The sequence below is a fragment of the Zalophus californianus genome, chromosome 2, assembly GCF_009762305.2.
Source record: "Zalophus californianus isolate mZalCal1 chromosome 2, mZalCal1.pri.v2, whole genome shotgun sequence".
Lineage (NCBI taxonomy): Eukaryota > Metazoa > Chordata > Mammalia > Carnivora > Otariidae > Zalophus > Zalophus californianus.
Window position 1 is genome coordinate 87,151,207 of NC_045596.1, and position 20,560 is coordinate 87,171,766.

The following is a 20,560-nucleotide window of genomic DNA, read 5'->3' on the forward strand; positions in this document are numbered from 1 at the left end:
TTTTTAAAGTGAGATCATGTTGTGCTATTTCTGTGAAGTAACAGAAGACTTTTCCATTTGTTTTTATAAGTGATTCTTTTATTTCTTTTCTTTCTTTTTCTCTCTGTCTTTTCATTATTTATCTTCAAATGGGTCCAGCTTCCCATTAAAGAATAAATGTTAACATGGTGGAGGGGTAGAATTTGGGGAGGGCAGTTCATAATCTCCATTCAAAACTGTTGCCTACAACATATCTCATTAACCCCTCAGGGTATATTATACTCATCACTTTTGATATTCTTTTTTGAGCATTTCTAACTATATGTGAGGATTGACATTTTATTATTTTTCAAGAACAAAGAATAAAGAAAAAATTTACTTACACTTTTGAAAAACAGATTAAAATTCCTTCTTACAATTACCATATGAATCTATTGGATCCTTTTATAAATCTATGAGATATTATTGAAATCTCAGTGATCTTATTCTTCTTATATCATGAAATATTTTGCTCTTTTATCAAAGTAGGAATTATTTTATCATTACTCATCAGTTATTCCCAACTATGCTAAAAAAGACTAAACCAAAAGAAAACAAAAAAATGATAGAATCACCTATAAGGATGGTATAATATTAAAATAAATCATTACTATTACCATTTTCATTTTTCCTATTGCGTCATCCAAAGTATTATATCATCTTTCAAGAAGATATAAAAGATACATGGAGACAACTTCATTATAGTCTTTCTTTTTTTTAAATTCTCAGTGAACACAGTTGAGGACTCAGAATTTCTCATTTTCCATCCTTACCAGCAAAGAGAAGAAAACTGATAGAGGATAATGTTTCACAATTATTAGACCAATCGGAAAATTGACAGTAGTATTCTAGATTCTAGTGAAATGGTAACATTGGTTATATAGTGAAATTTCAACCTGCGAATGCTCAGATGATGATATCTTAAATGAATTTCCTCAAACACAAGAATCAGGGTAAACAATAAATTAGCCTTTCACTGGAAAGGACCTCATTACACAATATTTTGAGACATAAACCTGGACCATTCCATTTTGCTAAAAAGACATGTGAGAGTAAGCTTTCATTTTTAAAATGGTATTTCTACACCAAATTTCATACAAGTTAAGTGGATAAATGCTAAAGGTAGGCATGTTTACAAAACGACTGGAAGGAAACAGATAATTAAAAAGAAAAAAATCATTATATTTATTAATCTAATTTGTGTTCATTCATCTAAAATGAAACTATTCGCAATTATTGAACAAAAAAGATAGCTGTTCTCCAACAAAGTTATGAGGCTTATTAATGTTTTGTTTTGATAACTGTGCTTTGAACATGCAGGTACAAGAAGAAGAACCAGAAATAAGATAGAATCAATTGGAGTTGTGTTTTAAATCTAGAATCAGTATTTACAAGACAGATATGCTTTAGGTTCATGATGACAGATGAGCAGTAAGTTCAAAGCATACTGCACACTACACAAATATATACTTTCAAAATGAGGAATATATGGAATAAAATTTTGAGTTGCTATGTTCATATTCTTAATAAAATTTTAATAGTTATTTTCTGCTATGTCTTCATTCTACCTCTGTAAATTATTACAAAATGACTTAAACATATAAAAATAACTGAAAAGGTCCATTGGACTCAGATGGTAAATGGTTTTCTTTCCCTTGTATACAAAAGGTTATATTAGTTACATCTTTTGCAAGTCATGATTTCCCTAATTCTTAAAAAAAAAGGAAAAAATCAAATTAAGAAATAAGTAACTGTATAATCATTTCTTTCTCTATTTTTACTTGACTTACAATATTGAACTGAAAAACTATAAAGTAGAAATTAGTAATAAAATCATTTGGACATTTTAATGGTTCTGAGATCCACAGTATCATTTTAGGGAGGGATTAGGTATTTTTCAATTCCAGAGTGCCTTTCAATTATCTCAGTGAGTACTAAAAAACTTTTTAAAATTTTCAAAGAAAATTAATTTACCTTAAGTAAAAGACTATAAGACATCTTATGTAGCACTTTCTGGGAGACAGAAAAACACCTTAAAAAATCAACCAAATAAAAAAGTTAAAATTCAAAGTAGTGAGTGGTAATCTCCCCAAATCAGGCAAGCAAGAAAGTCTTTATTGTTATTAGTACTATGTTGCCTTTGACAAAGTATTTATTCATTAACTGATGCGGCAAAATAATATATCCAATACAGCTTGTAATAACATGCTTTTCTAAATGTAAATCATATTAATATAACCAAAGAAATAGTATGTGATCAGACTTTAACAATAAGTAGAACAAGAACACCAATAATGGTTAACTCCTTAACACTGTATACCTAGTTTGAATAGTTTGTATGTATTATCTCATTTAATCATCACAATGATCCTTTGAGGTAAGATTTATTATAATAAACATTAATAGCAATAGAACTGTGGATAAGAAACTAACAAGTATTTAGCTAGTAAGTTGAAGAGTCAGGATTAGAACCCTGGCCCTTTTGATGCCAGTGTCTGAATGCCTTTTCTATCAGTTTTCTCAAATAGTGGTCACAGGCTCCTGGGGATCTTCAAGACCTTTAGAGGTCCACATACTCAAAGCTGTCTTCATGACAGTACTAAGGTATTTTTTGTTCTTTGCAAAGCCACTGGTGGATAAAACTGCCGGTACCTTATTACAAGTCAAGGTCATGGCACTGAAGTGTAACAGTCATATTCTTGTGAAAGATTAAAATTAACAATTTTATTAAGTATCTTTTTAAATGTTTCATAAGACAAAATGGGAAGTATGCATAAAACATACTGTGTACTGAATTGTAAAGATTGTTTTGAGGAAAAGCACTTGGACTATCATTTGAGATGTGAATCAAGGCAGGTGCTTCTTTTTTTTTCAAGAATACCATTTTTTTTTCCTTGTAAGCATGACATATAAACAATTATTTTTTCCAGGCTTTCATATTAGGTAGATATTTCTCAAAAATGAATGAAGTGAGCCTATCACTTCAAGAAAAATTTCTAGCAGTCAGGTGAATATTAAAATTTTAGAAAACTTGTTTCTGCCACTGTGAGCTTGGCAGCTTTGTAATACTTAATGATTTTTTGGATAAGATCAATGGTCATATTAATGAATGTGATTTTTTTTATATTGTAAAATGAAATGTTTCATAGTTGGAAGATCTGCATAATTCAGTGAACCAAACTGACCAACACATGACATTACAAAATCATGTGTGGGTAAAAGCCAAAGTGCAAGATAGACTGAGTGATTTAAATGGAACAGAGTATGAAAAGTTCATTGGTATGGTTTTAGATGGTACTTTGCAACTAAGCTTTAAGAAACTACCACTGTCTGAAAAGGCCCTTTGCCAACTACATGTCTGTATAAGTCCTAATTTTCTTCATACACTTCAACCAAAACAATGATTCACAACAGATTGAATTCAGAAGCAGATACGAGAATCAGCTTTCTTCTATTAAACAGACTGCAAAAATAAAAAATCATACCATTCCTCCATTATTTTTTTTTGGAAAACAATTATTTTTCAGAAAAGCATGTTATTGTGGTTAACATGCAGTGGCTTTGCTGTCATTTTTAAATAAATTAATACATAAATATTTTTTAAATGTCTTAGTAAATATTGGTAGAGATAACCCACATAAACAAAAATTCTTTGGTATCCTTGATCCTTAAAGAGGTCTCAAGATCAAAAAGTTTGAAAACCACTGCCTTATACCATACTTCCTTTCACTTGTCTCTCAACCAGTAGAAGGATACATTAGGTTGGAAACAGAGTGAGGGAGATTCAAGTGAGGATTTACTAACTAGAGAAACTTGCTGGATATTTAACCTGTGTGTATGTGTTCTTAGCAAGAAGTTACCAAAATATTACTTTATCATTCCCTGTGAAATTAATAAGTCTCTGATTTCTAAGATATGAGCCATTTCTGAAAGGTAATTAAACTCTCTTGGGAGAAAGAGAGCTCAATAAGCCATTTGTATTCAGGGGCCTTAACAAATCCAAGGTCAGCAGAACGGGATTAGGACTAATATTGGGGACATCATTGCAGTAGCCAGACAAAAGGGCACAGGCTAGCACTTTGCAGATGGACTAGAACGGGTCAGTGGGGACTCTTGTTATGGGAGATTCTAAATAAGGTACATTTTCCTAATTTATCCTGTAACCACATCTTGATAAAATCTAAAGCTCATTACTAGTAGTCTCTTCTTTATCCAAAATTTCTTTCTGTAGCATTAACAACATAAAGACCAGGAATAAATGAAAGAACAAATGAACAAACAAAACATACAAATACATAAATATTTCTGAACAATCCTGTCACACTTTCTGTTAGTACAAACTCAGCTGAATATAAATTTTGAAAAGGAAGGAGAAAATCAGTAGTGGTAGTATAAGCATCCATTAAGATTGAAGTTAAATGACGATGGTTTTGCCAGCATGCTTGCTTATCACTGAATTTGTTAGCTTTATCTTTAGTAGTGACAGTAGATTCAAAAGGCACCTATAGTACTGAGATACAGCCCTTATCATTTTTAATGGCCACCTGACAACTTTTCATAATTTGCAAGTTGAATTCTATTCATAGCATTTCAGAAAAATAGTTTCCTTAAGAATGAAGAAACATACTTTCGTGTTCTCATTTCAAAGGCCACATATATTTTCAGAAGCAGAAATGTACAACAAGACAAAAATGATAAAAATCACCCTGGCCCCAATTTTGCCAGGTACACATTACTTACCCTATTTATATGTAAATCACATAACTACCATGACATATATAATCTAAGCATCACATCAGTGCACAATATTCCTAACTATTCAAGCTCCAACAGTGCTCAATATTCAGAGTTCTGTGACCCACAGCAAATGGAAAGGAGCCAGAAATCACATCTTTCCTGCAATGGGAGCCTGTATTTCAAAAATGGAAGATTAATGAGGGCTTACTTTGATAGGATTAGTTATTTAGTAGGAAACTCAGTTCAGGATCTTATTACAAAAGTGCCCACCCCTGCCCTTGATGAACCTAGCCTGTATTGTTAGAGATGCAGAAAGTCACCTAAGCAATTATTCTAAAGGTAGAACACTGAAGATAGTAATTTAAGGAAAAACAAAAACAAAAACACACTGTACATACAAACTACTAAATGCAACTAAAAATATGTGATTATTAAAAGAGCAAGAAAAATGTTAGAAACATTCTCCATTTCATCACATGCTTTCCACCACTATTCACTGTCAACAATCTCTATATTAAAAATATCAAATCTGTTTTCAAAATTAAATTTAAAAATAGTCTCAACATTTTCATATTATCTCCAGACCTGAGAAACAGGCCAACAAACTACAACAAACCAAAAAGAAAGAAGATAAAAGATTTCAAAAATAACAATCTTTTAGTAACATTTTAACTTTGTTAAATACCTTTCATTTTGCTTATTCTCTGAGACAAGAGTATAGTTGAACAAAACAATTTTCTCCAGGTTAAGATATATTCTCCTTTCCCTCATTTTTCTTCGTTTACTCTAGGATTCTCAATAGTGAAAGAATTCTTCTTTGAGGGTGTTTGGAAATATATGTAGAGTCACTTTTCAGAAATACATGCCAGCATTTAATTGTCACCATAATTAGGGGATTACTACAGGCAGTCAGTGGTTACGGGCCAGTGAGGTTCAACATTTGCCATGTACTAGACATTCTCATCACACAAGGAACAGTCCCGCATCCCACAAAATTATGAATATCTCATAAGATTAATCACAGTACATAAATAAATCAATATTACTTCATAATATACTAGTATTAAAGAATTTTTACAAGAAATTACACAGAAATGCCCCGTTAATTATAGGAAGGGGTCATAATAAAGAGGGAAGCATAAATCAAGATAGCATATATAAATTATTGAATTATTGAATAATTAACTCACTCTATATAGTAGCACATTTAACAAACTCTAATGTATTCTCCACTCAGATTTAACAGGGATTAACACTTTGTGACAATTGTTTTGGAAATTTTTAAAATCAAAATAATACCTTATCAATAGAATGGAAGGCTCCTTTGTACCACTCAATTCTAATTTTCTCGTTTTTAAATATTATGTTTTGTACTTTCTGTAACTTCTGTAAAAATTCCTTCCTAGATGTAAGTAATGAATATGACACTCCGTATTTAGGTCTTCTAGTCAACCTAGAACTTATTTTTCTATAGCGTATGAAGTTGGCTTTGAGTCCCACCTCCCCTCCATGTAGTTACCCAATTGTATCAGGGCCATTTATTCAACAATCCATTCTTTTCTAATTGGCTTATAGAGCCATCTCTGTCACATAAAGAAAAAATCTATTTATGGGGAGGTCTGTTTTGTATATTTTTTGTTTTACTAGTTTATATCAATTATCACTGCATTAGTTTTATTTTGATTAATATGTGCCTGACTTACGTGTTTTACCTCTTTTTTTGACTAACATCTTTAAATTTTTCTCTCATAAATAGCATGCAGATGGATTTTTTTTTAAATACCTGAAAATTCTCTTTATTAGGCAATCTAATTAGCTTACATTCTTTCTATGATCTTTCTATGTTTTTACAGGATTGGTTGACTTTTCTTTACTCCATACCCCCACACCCCACATTGATTTAGAAGTTCTACGTTCTCTATTTTCTTAATGATTACCATTAAATTTTTAATATGCATCCTATACTTCTGCATTTCTTGTGAGTGGAAACACTGACTATTCTTTGTTCTGGATTATATTTTCCAAGGCTGTTTTTATACAAATATTAGGAAATGTATGTATGGTTAGAAAACCAACACAAAGATGCTAACACTCCTGTGGCTTGCTGTGCTATGTGTGATGACATCCTTTATCTCTGACCCAGGAGTTTTGGGTTTTCTGCCAGTGCCCACGAAACCGTAACAGGCTCATTTATTAGCTTTCAAGTTGAGTGAAATCAAATCCCAGATCTGAAAAGATCCCTGACCTAATGCCTAAGTATAATGAGTACATTTATTTTCCCATCATATAACATAAAAACATTACAACACTTTTAAGCTGAGTTCTCACCTGCTCTTATCTTTTATAATATTGATAGCTAAAATTTTATTTCTATTCAGCTTTTCTATTCAGGCTTTTCCAAATTAATTTTATGTATATTTAATAGTCATTGTTTAATTAGATTTATAAGCTTATGAGGATTAGATGAGTGGTTTATTTAAAGAGGGTGCAGCAGTGCTTGGCACACAGTAAGCACTTAATATATGTTTGCATTATTATGTTTTAACAAGGTTTTTTGCTCACCCTCCTATACCATACTCATTCAGAGTTCAATTTTTCTGACTAACTAAAGCAAATATAAATTATATATTTCCTTTTGTGAGTACTTTCTTTTTTTTTTTTTAAAGATTTTATTTATTTATTCATGAGAGACAGAGAGAGAGAGAAAGAAGCAGAGGGAGAAGCAGGCTCCCTGCCGAGCAGGGAGCCTGATGCGGGGCTCGATCCCAGGACCCTGGGATCATGACCCGAGCTGAAGGCAGACGCTTAACCATCTGAGCCACCCAGGCGCCCCTGTGAGTACTTTCTTAATACTATCTATATTCATGAATATGTGTACAATTTTTATCAGGCTGTCTTGGTAATTCCATACTTATTTTTCTGCATAAATGTTTTTTGTCAATCTACAACACTGCCTGACCCAAGGTCATTTTCTGTTTACTACTGAGCACAATTAGGTGCTTTCAAGAGAGTTCTTTGAAAATAATTATCCCTTCTTTTAGTCTGTGTCTTAGCTATTAGTTTTTTTCCCTCAAATATCTTATTCCATTACCAACTTAGCACTCAGCTCCTCTATAATTTTTTCAACTCTAACCATAAAATTTAATGTAGTTTTGTCTTATATCTCCCATGATGTGAAGCAAGAAAGGTGGGGTTATGTAAAAATGAATACTTACTATGATAATATGTATATTGGTTAGTTTTTTTTACAAGGTCTTTTATCTCCATATAACTATAGGGCTTTTCCTTATTTTATTTGTTTCCTAATCTGTATATGTTCTTTTTGGAGCCCTCACTGAACAAACCATGTACTCAAATAAAAGTATTTCTCCAGAAGCCTAGAAGCAAATGACACTGTAAATGTTAAGAATGGTTACTACAGGCCTGATCACGTCACAGAATTATATATAGCACAATACAAAGAGTAATGAACTAGGAGTAAGTACATCTATGTTTTAGTCTCTATTCTCCCAATAGAAGATGAACTAGACTAGGGGCAGAGGGTTGTCAAATGATGTAAGTTAAAATTTTAGTTCTAATTAGTTTTGTTATCTTCTCAAACACTATAATCTCAATTAAATGCTGAAATTATCTGCTTCATATGCCTTGCAGGTTTGTTTTGAGAATCAAATGAAATAATGTTTATGAAAGTATTTTTAAACTTCAAAGCGTTCTGCATGTATTTATACTATAAGTATTATTAACACTTCAAATAGGGGCGCCTGGGTGGCTCAGATGGTTAAGCGTCTGCCTTCGGCTCAGGTCATGATCCCAGGGTCCTGGAATCGAGCCCCGCATCGGGCTCTCTGCTCTGCGGGAAGCCTGCTTACCCCTCTTCTACTCCCCCTGCTTGTGTTCCCTCTCTCACTGTGTCTCTCTTTGTCAAATAAATAAATAAAATCTTAAAAAAAGAAAACACTTCAAATAGATTAGTTGAGTGTTAATATAAACATTTTTCATCTCTAATCTTACCATCAATAAACTGGTCCCTGAATATGAGTCTTAAGAAGAAAGGCATGATCAGGAAACAAAAAAAGTTAAGATGGAATAAGGAGAACTCTATCTCAAAAATGTTTTTTTGAGGTTTATAAAAAGCTATGATGCTATACTCCAAAACGCTTCTAAAAGAGGTTTGACTGCATGTCACACACCACAGATGAGTAACAGGCTAACCATGGCTAACCTCTAAAAGTCAACTCTGACTTTTGGGTTGACATGGACTGTTAAGAAGCCAGTGAAGTAAACCAAAATCTGGCGAAGCTTCTGAGGTTAAAATATCAAAAAAAACACAGAAGCAGCTACTTAAAAATTCACTAAAGTTCAAATTTCCTCCTTCTTCAAAAGCAGCCCTGAATATCATAAAATCCAAGTGAAAACCCTTACAGCACAGTTTAAAACAACAAACTAAAGTGTTTTTCAAAACAATCTGATAGTGCCAAAAAAATTAAAATAACATTCTTTCCCTTTACTTAAAGTGAGAATATGGAAGGTAATCACACAAACTTTATAACAGAAGGTTATAGTTAGTAACAGAAACTGGTTCAAATACATGGACTTCTTATGACCACACAACTTTAAAAACAGTACTCTTTTGTGCTACCACTTTTTTCCTTTATTTTTTGCCTCAGGTTCTATTGATGTACCAAGTACTTACATCTGGGATAAATCCAATCTCATTGAGATGATTGCTCAGCTCTGGATCATGGAATGCAATCATCTGTGAGAACACGGTCAGATACTCTGAAATGACAATAAAGTTTAAGACAACCACCATTTTTACATAATATTTCAAATAAAGACATTAAATGCATATAAATTAGTTTTATTTACATTTTCAATGATATTTAATTTTTCCATGAAGAAAATATACTTTAGTAGGTAATTTTGTTTTATTACCATTTTAATCACTTACTACTAATTATTAAACATACCAAAAAGCTATGGCACAACTTATTTTCTACCTTCTGAACTATTGATTCATTTCTTGAATCATGGATTACACACATGATATTTTCCTATTAAATTCAATATACATATTCTCTCACAATATTAAATCTGTCTTCCATTTATGGTATATTCAGAAAGTGGAACAGATACTTAAATAAGAAACAACACTTTTTTTTAAGATTTTATTTATTTATTTGACAGAGAGAGAGAGAGAGAGAGAGAGAGAGAGAGAGCACAAGCAGGGGGAGCAGCAGAGGGAGAGGGAGAAGCAGCCTCCCCACTGAGCAAGAAGCCTGATGTGGGGCTCGATCCCAGGACCCTGGGATCATGACCTGAGCCGGAAGCAGATGCTTAACCAACTGAGCCACCCAGGCGCCCCAGGAACAATGCTTTATAAGCAATTACAAGTAGAATAGTTATACTTTAATTTTGTTTATATATACACATATAGGCATTTGTTCTAGTTCTAATGTATTTCCATCTAAGGCTCTACATTTACCATATTTAGGAATAAGAATTAGCAAAATCTTAATCAGAAAATAGGCACACAGTAGGCAATTAAAAATATCTGTTGTTGATTCTAATCCTATTGTAATTGATAAGTTCAGTTAAAATATGAGGAATATTCCCTTATTTTCCCCATTCTTTCATCAAACTGCTTTTCTTGTCAATTTACTCACTATGTTCTAACCTGAACAAGATTCTGGCAATCATCAACTCAAGGGCAAGTAAACCATATTTTTACAAAGCAAAAAGACAAAATTAACACATATTTTAAGGAGCTCAACCTTTTTTTTCCTTTTTGAGATTAAAATGACAATAACTTGATAAAATAAATAGAATGCTGCCTTACTTAAATCTAATGGTTACTATGAAGATAAAGGACTGAACAAATATGACATATTTTTGCAGTTAAGAACAGAAGGCTTGGGGAGGTTTCATGATGTATTTAGGATTATTCTCTAGTTTATGACAGGCTCATAATTTAGGTTTTCAGATTCCTAGTGGTGTTTTTCTTGCTGTGCCCAAAAGAAGCATATTTCAAAAGAGCAGAAAGTGTGAGTTGTAGGAATATTGGAGAATGTGGTAAGAAAAATTCCAGGTTATCTTTGCCTTTCTGAAGGAAGACAGACTTTCACTACTTCCCAGGGATTCCCCTGGAAATGGTATGGAAGATGCTGAGGAATTCAGCATGATGATGGAATGAGGCATTTGTAATGCTAAGAAGAGAAAAACAGACTGAGATGGGACATTTTTAAGCTTGTTTTCAACTGCAGTTTTGTTATGTGAATAAACTGTACCTTGTTTATATTTGGTTCAAAACAAAAGTTCTTTTAAGAAAACAAGAACTAAATAAAATTACATTTTAAAACTCTGGTAAATAAATCATCAAAACTGTTTTCCATTATCAAATAAGGTCAATACTTGAACTACTAATATTGCTATTTCTGAGCCATCTCCCCTATGCAAATCGACACTGTGGTTGGTGTCTGTAAATATGGCTGTTACATGATGTCTGTCACATGATAAAATAAAATACTTTCCATATCTTTAAAAAAAGAAATTAACTCAATGAACATTTTCTCTTAATAACTTCAACTCCTTCTTCCAATAAAGTAGCAGATCAAACCAATTATTTGGTGAAAATAACCTATAAAAATAATGTCTGCTTTTTTTTTTAGTTTTTAAAGTACCTTATTTTTAATATTTCCAGAAATAGTACTAAGTCCTTGACAATCTGTTAGTATAAGTAGCCTTCCCTCTTTTCCTCAATGAAAACTTTGCCTCTATTGGGTGTTGTATGTAAGTGAGGAATCACTAAATTCTACTCCTGAAACTAATACTACAGTATATCTCAACTAACTGGAATTTAAGGAAAAACTTGAAACAAAAACAACAAAAAAACAAAACTTTGCTTCTAATGACCCCAATGTATTTTATAATTATTTACCTATAAGCAAAGATACATATTTTACAAAGAGGAGCACCAAGAAGCACCAAAAAGAAAAGACGAGGTGAGGCGGTGCTGTATTCAACACCAGGATAAAGCTGAATTCCGGATCTAATTTGAACTTTTACCCATGGGTGCTGGGTAAAGAATAGGCATTTGATTAATATTTTTCTAGATTTGATGTTTACTCTATAGCAACAGAATTCATTCTATCTATCCACTGTGTCATCTTTTCCTCTAAGAACAAGAAAGATACAATTCACATCAGCTTCAAGAGTTACAGACAGGTGAAAACTCGGGTTGGATCCCACTGCCTCAGGGAACTTCTGGGTTTAACCTTTAATTTTTTTTTTTCTACTTCTAATTAGCAACAATATGTTTACAGTCCTAATTTACCTAGAAGCTAGAGGTATGTAACACCAATAATCATAAGCATTCAACTATATGTTGATGAAAGCATATAGTTATTAACTTTTAAAAAGTGCACTTCATTTTAAACTAGAAAATCATGCCTCAGCCAATTCCCCACAGCTATGCTCCAGTTTACTAAATATCATTCTTATCTGAGCCTGATAAAAGATAATTACTGTGTTATTGCATGGCTAAGTAAGGATGGACTGAAGAAACCTAATCCATAATGAAAACATATTCCTTGCATTCTGCCAAATATCCATAGTGGATTTATGATACATGATATGTGTTATAACTGCATATATATATACATATACACATATGTACATATATATACACACATAAAATACACACAAATACATATGTATTTTTATAAAATGCACATAAATATGTATATACATTTATATATTATTATATACTACATATCATCTCATCGAAATCTAAGTCATAAGGCTGGCAAAAGTTTTGGTTGCTCAGGACAGGCTTTGGAATGAGCTATATTATGGTTTGTTATATTCAGAAAAATTTCTTTAAAGGTGGGATATGGTGAAACTGACGAAGTCAGCACTATGTGATATTTCAAGTTATTTCAAAAATGTACTTAAAAGTTCCCTAGAGTAAATTTTAAAAAATTGAAATGCATATGTCCTTTGATTTATAAATCAACCTCAGATAATTTAAGGGTAGTACAGAAAAACAGACCAGAAGTCAAAATAAAACAAAGAATTTCAAGGATATTCCTGACTCTTAAAATGTTCATAGAACATTTTAATCGTGATTTCTAATAATGAAGATATACATCTAGAGCCATAATATAACCCCCTAAATAGTATTTTCTAACAAACAGATGACTATGTAAGGGTAAATGTTATGTTATTCTTTAAAAAGAAAATCAAGATTTTTGAAAATTCCCTAGACTTCAAGTGAAGTTTAATATTGCACTACTGCACAAAATCATGTCTAATATACATTATTGTGTTTTAATGAAACTTTATACCTTTTAATTTTTTGCAATGAGATATAAAATAAAAATAGTCATTTTCCCTTTTAATATCTCTCCAAATTAAAAATTCTTATATCTCTCCTTTAAAACAGTTTCTTAAATCATTATGTAATTTTAAATGACAGTGTAAGGATTTTGTATGACACTATTGTATTTTTGTGCAGCTGTTTATAAATAAGTCATCTGTTTGTTTTCAAAACCAACTTCATAAAATGTATACAAGATGAAATTTTAGAAAGTTCCCACACATGGGTATCCTTATTTTTTCCTGACTAGTCTTTCTTCTTTAATTGTCTTAGATGCGGTAAGGAGAAGATGAAGGATGACAGGGGGCAGATTTAAAGCAAAAGATTTCCTCTGCTCACAAATCAAAAATGGCATTCTTAGTCCTGAAAGTTCTGTAACTATTTGTTATTTTCCATTAGGCTGTCAGTTTACCTTGAAGATGCTAAGTGTAGATAAATATGCAGAAAGTCATAAATTTCTTGTCAACTAAAATGTGCCCAAGCTAATTCATTTGGTGACATTTTGACTCATAGCAGCCAAAAGAAGTCAAAATTATTTTACTGCAAATGAACCCAAATTAGATTATCTCCCATTACAAAGTTTGCCAGTTGTAAAATATGGCCTGGTGTCTAAAACAACAAGAACAAGCAGCAACCTTTATGTTGCAAAGAAAAGAGGTGGGTTCAAAAGAAGAGAAAGATAATTTTTAGGCCTACACTATTTTCTTTTCGGCTCACATACCCTGCTCCAGCAAATCTACAAACAAACTCACTCAACAGTTTTCATAATATTTCTAGTAAAGGCAGAACATTTTCAGTCTCAGGAAAAAATCTCCTTAGTCACGTGATGTAAGACATTCTTGAAAACAGCAAAGGCCATAAGTTCAATGTATTTCCTACTATGTCCCAATATCCTATCATTAAAGCCATCCATGACAAAGATGTATATTCAACCCAAAACAAGCAATGTACTGTTTTTTCAAATGCAGGACCCTTTTGGTGAAATTGCATATTCTCCCTCTCTCTTTCTTATTGTTTGATGAGAAAGGAGATTTATATTATACTTGCATTTTGACAGCTGGCCTTTAGACTCCACCTTTATTCTATCTTCCTTCCTCCTTCTGTCCTCAAAAACTTATTGAATGTCTATGTGCAGTGTGACCATACATCCTGGTTACATGGAGAATTCCAGTTGCCACCTGCAGGCTCAGTGTCTGGTGCAGTTAGTGTGCTTTTAAACTCTGAAAAATATCCCAGTTTAGTTATACAGCCATCCTAGCTATGTGATGCACTACATTAAATGTTAGAGAATTACAAAAAAGATATCATCCTTTTCCCCAAAGGATTTAGAAACATATACAGGAAAACAGAATATTGGGAAATTTTTCATGCAATTTTATTTCCTAGGTTAATATGGTATTTCTCTCTCCCTTTCCCTTTCTGACTTGTAGGAACCACATCTTCCAACGGTCCAAGTGTGAATATGCCTTAGTTTTATAAAGAGTACAAGAGGGACGACTGGGTGGTTCAGTCGGCTAAGCATCTGCCTTCGGCTCAGGTCATGATCCCAGGGTCCTGGGACCGAGTCCCGCATTGGGCTCCCTGCTTAGCGGGGAGTCTGCTTCTATCTCTCCCTCTGCCTGCGGCTCCCCCTGCTTGTGCTCTCTCTCTCTGGCAAATAAATAAATAAGATCTTTCAAAAAAAATAAACAAACAGTACAAGAATGTTTAAAGTTGTAGTAAAATTCCAATTGCTGTTTTGGTGAACAACATACAGCAGAATGACTTTGAAGTATAGTTTAACAGTTTATAGGCAGGTTTTCTAGGTTGTTCCTTTCTTAATTGAAAAATGACATAAAGGTATAGTTGGGTTTTCCACAAAGGATTAGTTCCCATTCTTAATAATTAAATGGCTGCCTCTCTTCACTGGCCTAAAGTTGCCTTTTTTCTCTTCAATAGCCTAAAGTATGTCTGTTCTGCAAGTTATAAGCCTGTTTTCTAGTATCTCTGCAACTCTAACCAATCTATCCCTTTCAGACCCCTCCACCTTTTTCAATCCAACTGTTACTCTAAGGTTCTAAGAGTAATTTTAGGAATCTTAATTTAAAGGTCCAACTCTGAGCTATTTAACCAGTATATTTTAAATTCTTGTGTATTGATATTTTTATCAACTCAATAGTAACATTATTGGGGATAATTTGATAGTGCCAAAAATGATAAAGAATATTCATTTAGGCTAGAAGTAAATTTTTTATCTTCTTTAAAAATGTCTGCAGGTAACAATAGGATCATGGTAAACAAATAAACAAACAACACAGGATATCTTGACTAAACAGATAATTTTTGTCCCTTCTGTAAGAGGCAAAGCATTTTAGAGTCTAATGAATATGTAAATACTGTATTTTATGAAAAAATTTAAAATAAAAACTTCCAAGTTCTACTGGTATATAATTATAAAAACAAATATTTTTTCCAAATAACATTTAAAATTGCTATCTAATATTGAAACTTTTGCTTTCTGTAGAGACAATTCAATGACTCAACAAATATGCAATTCTGCAATTAGCTGTTGAGTTGATTGGTTTCATATGATAAACGACTTCTCCAAATCTTGTGGGGGGAAAAGTGTGTATGTGTTACTGATGCTAATCAAAAATCAATGTCACTTTGAAGTTTAAAGCTTAAAATACTATATAACAAAAGGGGAGGGGAAGATACACAAAGAAGGAAAACAATAAAATGAGAGCTGAATATTTCTAATTCCAAGCCTAAATAAACATTTTGAAGAAAAATAAACCACTATTCTTCCATAAACTTTAGTAACCAATAATCAGCATCCTGTTTCACCTCATTCTTTAGCTCTTTTTTTGACCTTCAGGCATCAGATTTGACTACTGGTTATTTTATCAACCTATATTGGACTTTTTTACTGCGGTTCTCTTCCTTGTTCTGTCTTAAGGATATCTTTCTCCCTTTTTGCCAAGCAAATTCCTACTCAAATTTCAAATTCATCAATAAATATCCCCTCTTTCATGAAACATTTCTAGACATGCTATCTCTTCCCTTTGCTACCAAAAAGAAAAGAAAATTTGGAAAAAAAACAAAATAACTTCCCCAACTTCTTCCTCTGTGCTAATATAGTAGTATGTATATTTATTTCATTGGCGTATAGTTATTTTCATATTTATTTCCTATATTGGACTATGAAATCCCTTGGAAAAGGCCTGAGTGTTATTTACCTTAGAAACTTCTATTAAGTAGTGCCTGGCCTAGAGTCAGTGCAGAATGATTACTTACTGAAAGACTACATTTGTTGAAATTGCTTTTTTCTTTTTCTTTTTTTTTCTGAAACAGCTTTTTGTCTTATATGACATGTGGTCAATACAAAAACTGAACAAATAGACACCTTGTTTATTGTTTCTTGGGAAAATATACATGCTACATTTTTCATCATAATATTAAAGAACATTTACTGTAGCTTTGAAAAGTTTTAAGATTAATTACCAATTCAAGATTTCAAAGATAAATTTATAGAAATTATAAGTGAGAAAATTATTAACATTGACAAAAATAAGCTTTAAGTAATTGTATAGTCTTTTAGTTACAATATGAGAAAATTATTAACATAAAAATAAAATTTAAATAATTGTATAGTCTTTTAAATTACAATACTAAATGTTAAAATATATTACTGATTAACAAACTAAGAGTGGTTTTGGCCTTTCTGACTAAATCCCTCCAAATTCAAGTTGTGGACACTATGGTTTCTCTTTTACTTATATGAAACAAGATCTTGTCTTATTTATTTGTATAATAAGCCTTTTTAAAGTGTATTTAAAAAGTTTGCAGCTAAAAAGTATAAAAACTCATTTTTTTCAAGTTGGAAATTCATTATCAATACAAAATATACACATTCATCTGTATAATAAAACAATTACCAGAAAAATGAAACTAAATTTTTTGAGGTAAATCATTTCTGTTTTGAAATAGGAATTTATACAGAACCATAAGAAAAATGAATGTAATAGAAGCTACGTAACATGGCCTTCTGAGAGCTAGCCAATTCATTTTGTAAGTTCTCTTTTTTGTTTTATTATGTTATGTTAGTCATCATATTTTTTTTTTATTATATAAGTTCTGTTTTAATTCCTTTTTTTTTTAAGGATTCTCCAAATATCTTCATCTTCCTTAAAGTATAGGATTCTGGCTAAGCATTATGCTTTAAGAGAGGCTTGATAAATTTGGGAAAAGATTATTTCCAGGCTTTATATATGAAAATTCAGTTAAAATTATGGGTTCATGTTAGCTTTAAAAATAACAGCATTATTTCTGACTTTACTTAACTAAAGATTGAGGAATCACCTTTTGTGATGCACAAATACTTACCTGAATATTTTCTACCTTTAATCTTTTCAGTTTGTTTTGGTCACTATTTGATAAATTATTTGCATCATATAGTCTCTGAAATCTCTTGGTATCATTCAAGGTGTTATTAAATCCACTCATTTTGGATTTTGCTGGAATCTTAAAGAGTATACTACCAATTCTATAATAAACATCACTGACAAAGGTGATAAGGAAACTGAATAAGTATGGAACACATCTCAATAAGATACACTCTTATAATACCTAACTTCATAAATTCTCAGAAGTTGACATTACATGACACTTGAAGTTGGATGGCTTTACTAAATTAACATAAAAGCGAAAAGCAACTTCCTTCCTATAAAACATATTTGTCTTTGGTTATAGTGGTCATTAGAAAAATACCTTAATTCTTTATGGACTTGAAGAAAGACTAAACCTAATGGTCTCCTGATGGGTTTTAGTGATGGATTATTATCATATTTTATGGGGTCACAATCATAAATTTAATTTAGTATTGGTTATTTTTGACACAAGCACTTTCTCTGTAAAAAGACAAGCAAAGACATTTGCTTACCTTGTATTACATGTGAGTTGTCTTTCAAGAAGAAGTTATACAGGTATTTGGGGATAAAAGCAGACATACATGCATAAGCCAAGGCTAAGAAAGAACAAGGCAAAGAAATACAGCAAATTAGTTAATGGGATAAATGGTCAGCAGTCACTAAGCACACAATCCTTGAATCTACTATTAAACAAGAGTCATGTTAACATTGATGGAAACACAAAATTAAGTGGGGGAGAACCATCTATCCTTTAAAACAGAAAATATTTTGGACAATAAAAGATAACCATCCCAGTAATTTTTCAGTTTTGAATGGGTGTGGCAATCATTATCCCACACCAATAAAAACTTTTATTACCAGAATTTATACTTAAAAAAAATATATCTAAACTTGGTCATTATTAATGAGCCACACAGACCTCAAGATCCTTAATTTTTGTTGATACAAACAAAAGAGTCTAAGAACTTTGAATTTAGGAGCTCTAGTCATAAATTGTTCTTTCAAACACAGATCTCTTAATATTCTTGGATCAGTATGTGTGATAATAGACTATGCTTAACTAAACATAGCAAAATCTCTGCTAGATTAATGAGTATTGATGTCAGAGAACAGTGCATTTTAAAAATCATTCAAATAGTGAATTTTTAGCTCTCTGGGATTATGCTATCTCTACTCAATTCCTGAAATCTTTGTAAATTCTGACATGAAATAGAATTTGAAAAAGATGGAGATCCAAGATTGAGGCTTCTAGAGATTCATGCTATATAGGGTATCAGTCTCTAGATGTCATATCATTAATGATTAGAGTCAATTAAATTTAACAAATAGGGGCACCTGGGTGGCTCAGTCATTAAGCGTCTGCCTTCGGCTCAGGTCATGATCCCAGGGTCCTGGGATCGAGCCCCGCATCAGGCTCCCTGCTTCTCCCCCTCATTCCCTCTGCTTGTGTTCCTGCTCTCTCTCTTTCTCTGTCAAATAAATAAAATCTTTAAAAAAATATTTAACAAATATTTTTTGAAAAACCTACTACAAAAGAGGCATTATAAAAACAACAAAAAAAGAGGGGGACAGAAAATAAAAAAACCTGTCATTAAAAGAAGCTACTAACCAAAGAAAGGGTTACTATGTTAGTATATAAACAACTAAAATATAAAACATACACAAGATAAATTTCCAGAAATACAAGGTGCTGTATGGGTTTAAGAGGGAGAACAAGAAAAGTCTTCATTAAGGAATGACTGAAATGATTAGCTTTGGAGATATAAGACCACTATTTATTTCTTTACAAACTGTTTAGAAAGTATACATAGACTAAAGCTAGTCTCTAAAGAAGTCAAAATTTTCTCCAAAGTTTCATTAAATGGTCACCAAAGAAGATGAATTCATAATCAGATACTCCCTAAATTTCCAGTCACTGCCTTGTTACAACTGAAACTCTAATAAATTAACCTTTTACATCCTCTAAAATGAGTCTAACATTATTTCACAGAAATTTACAGTATCTACTAGGAAGAGATCAAGAACCTTACAGCAAAAACAAAGACCTTTCCTCTTTGAATAAAATATTTTAGAAAAATATGTACAATGATTATTTAAATGATAAATAGGCTTACCTTCATTATTGAAATTTAAATATAGGAATGGAGCACAAAGTGAATCAAGACCTGATGGGAAGGGGTTGGGGGGAAAGAATTCAGTAAATATAAATCAATATAAGTGTACATACATACCTTATTCAGTTCCCTGCATTACTTCTACATAGATTAAGCATTATAAGTATTACTCATCCAGAAATATATTACATCATGGGGTAGTTTGAGGAGTAATTGATAATGACTGGCACATAGTAAATGCCCAAATGAAACCAGATATTGTTATTATTATCTATTATTATGAGTTAAAGAGAGAAATACAGTAATCGAAAAATGTAAAATTGATAGAAGGCTTGAACTATAAGTCTCATCTCTGACCATGTGATCTTGGGAATCATTTTAACATCTCCAAGCACGTTTCCTTATCCTGGAGATGGAAATTTGTCTTACAAGTTTCTCTGGGATGATGAAAAGCAATCTTTCAAAAATTGTAAAGTAAAATACAAGCATGTTACATATTTCTTTTATTGATAATAACGCTGTTCATATGTTGTCATGTTGAAGGAAGGCACATAAATCTATCTATAATTGTTAGGAAGATACAGAACTCTAAAAGGGATAAGGCTAGGAAAAATAATAGCTTCGCTTTAAGTTTGGCCAGAAATTGAGATTTAAAATATAAAAACTACTGTTCATAACAACAAATTAAAAAATAGAACTGGGAAGAATGGCCATCTCATTCATAAATTTATCAATGACTACAAAAATAATGAGAAGGGCTAAAAATCAAGGATATAGAACATTAAAGTTATTTAATGAAAGCGAGATAACAAATATAATAAGCAGTTTAGGATGGTATCCTATTCTCCAATTCCTAATAACCATGATAACTAAGTTGTAAATCATTAAATGACAAGAATATCAAC

General features: G+C 31.9%; 1 protein-coding gene across 3 annotated transcripts in view; it reads right to left on the minus strand.

Annotated features, from left to right (window-relative positions):
- The window catches only part of TBCK (TBC1 domain containing kinase), a 237,560-nt gene that overhangs the window by 126,034 nt on the left and 90,966 nt on the right, over positions 1-20,560 (minus strand). For all 3 annotated transcript variants that reach the window (XR_003520644.2, XM_027598076.2, XM_027598077.2), the window contains exons 18-20: positions 19,656-19,706; positions 18,054-18,137; positions 9,449-9,534 (exon numbers count right to left, since the gene is read on the minus strand). Coding sequence is in view for 2 of the 3 variants with exons in the window: in XM_027598076.2 (XP_027453877.1) it covers positions 9,449-9,534; positions 18,054-18,137; positions 19,656-19,706 (221 nt within the window). In the remaining variant the exon portion in view is untranslated. The remainder of the gene's footprint in view (positions 1-9,448; positions 9,535-18,053; positions 18,138-19,655; positions 19,707-20,560) is intronic.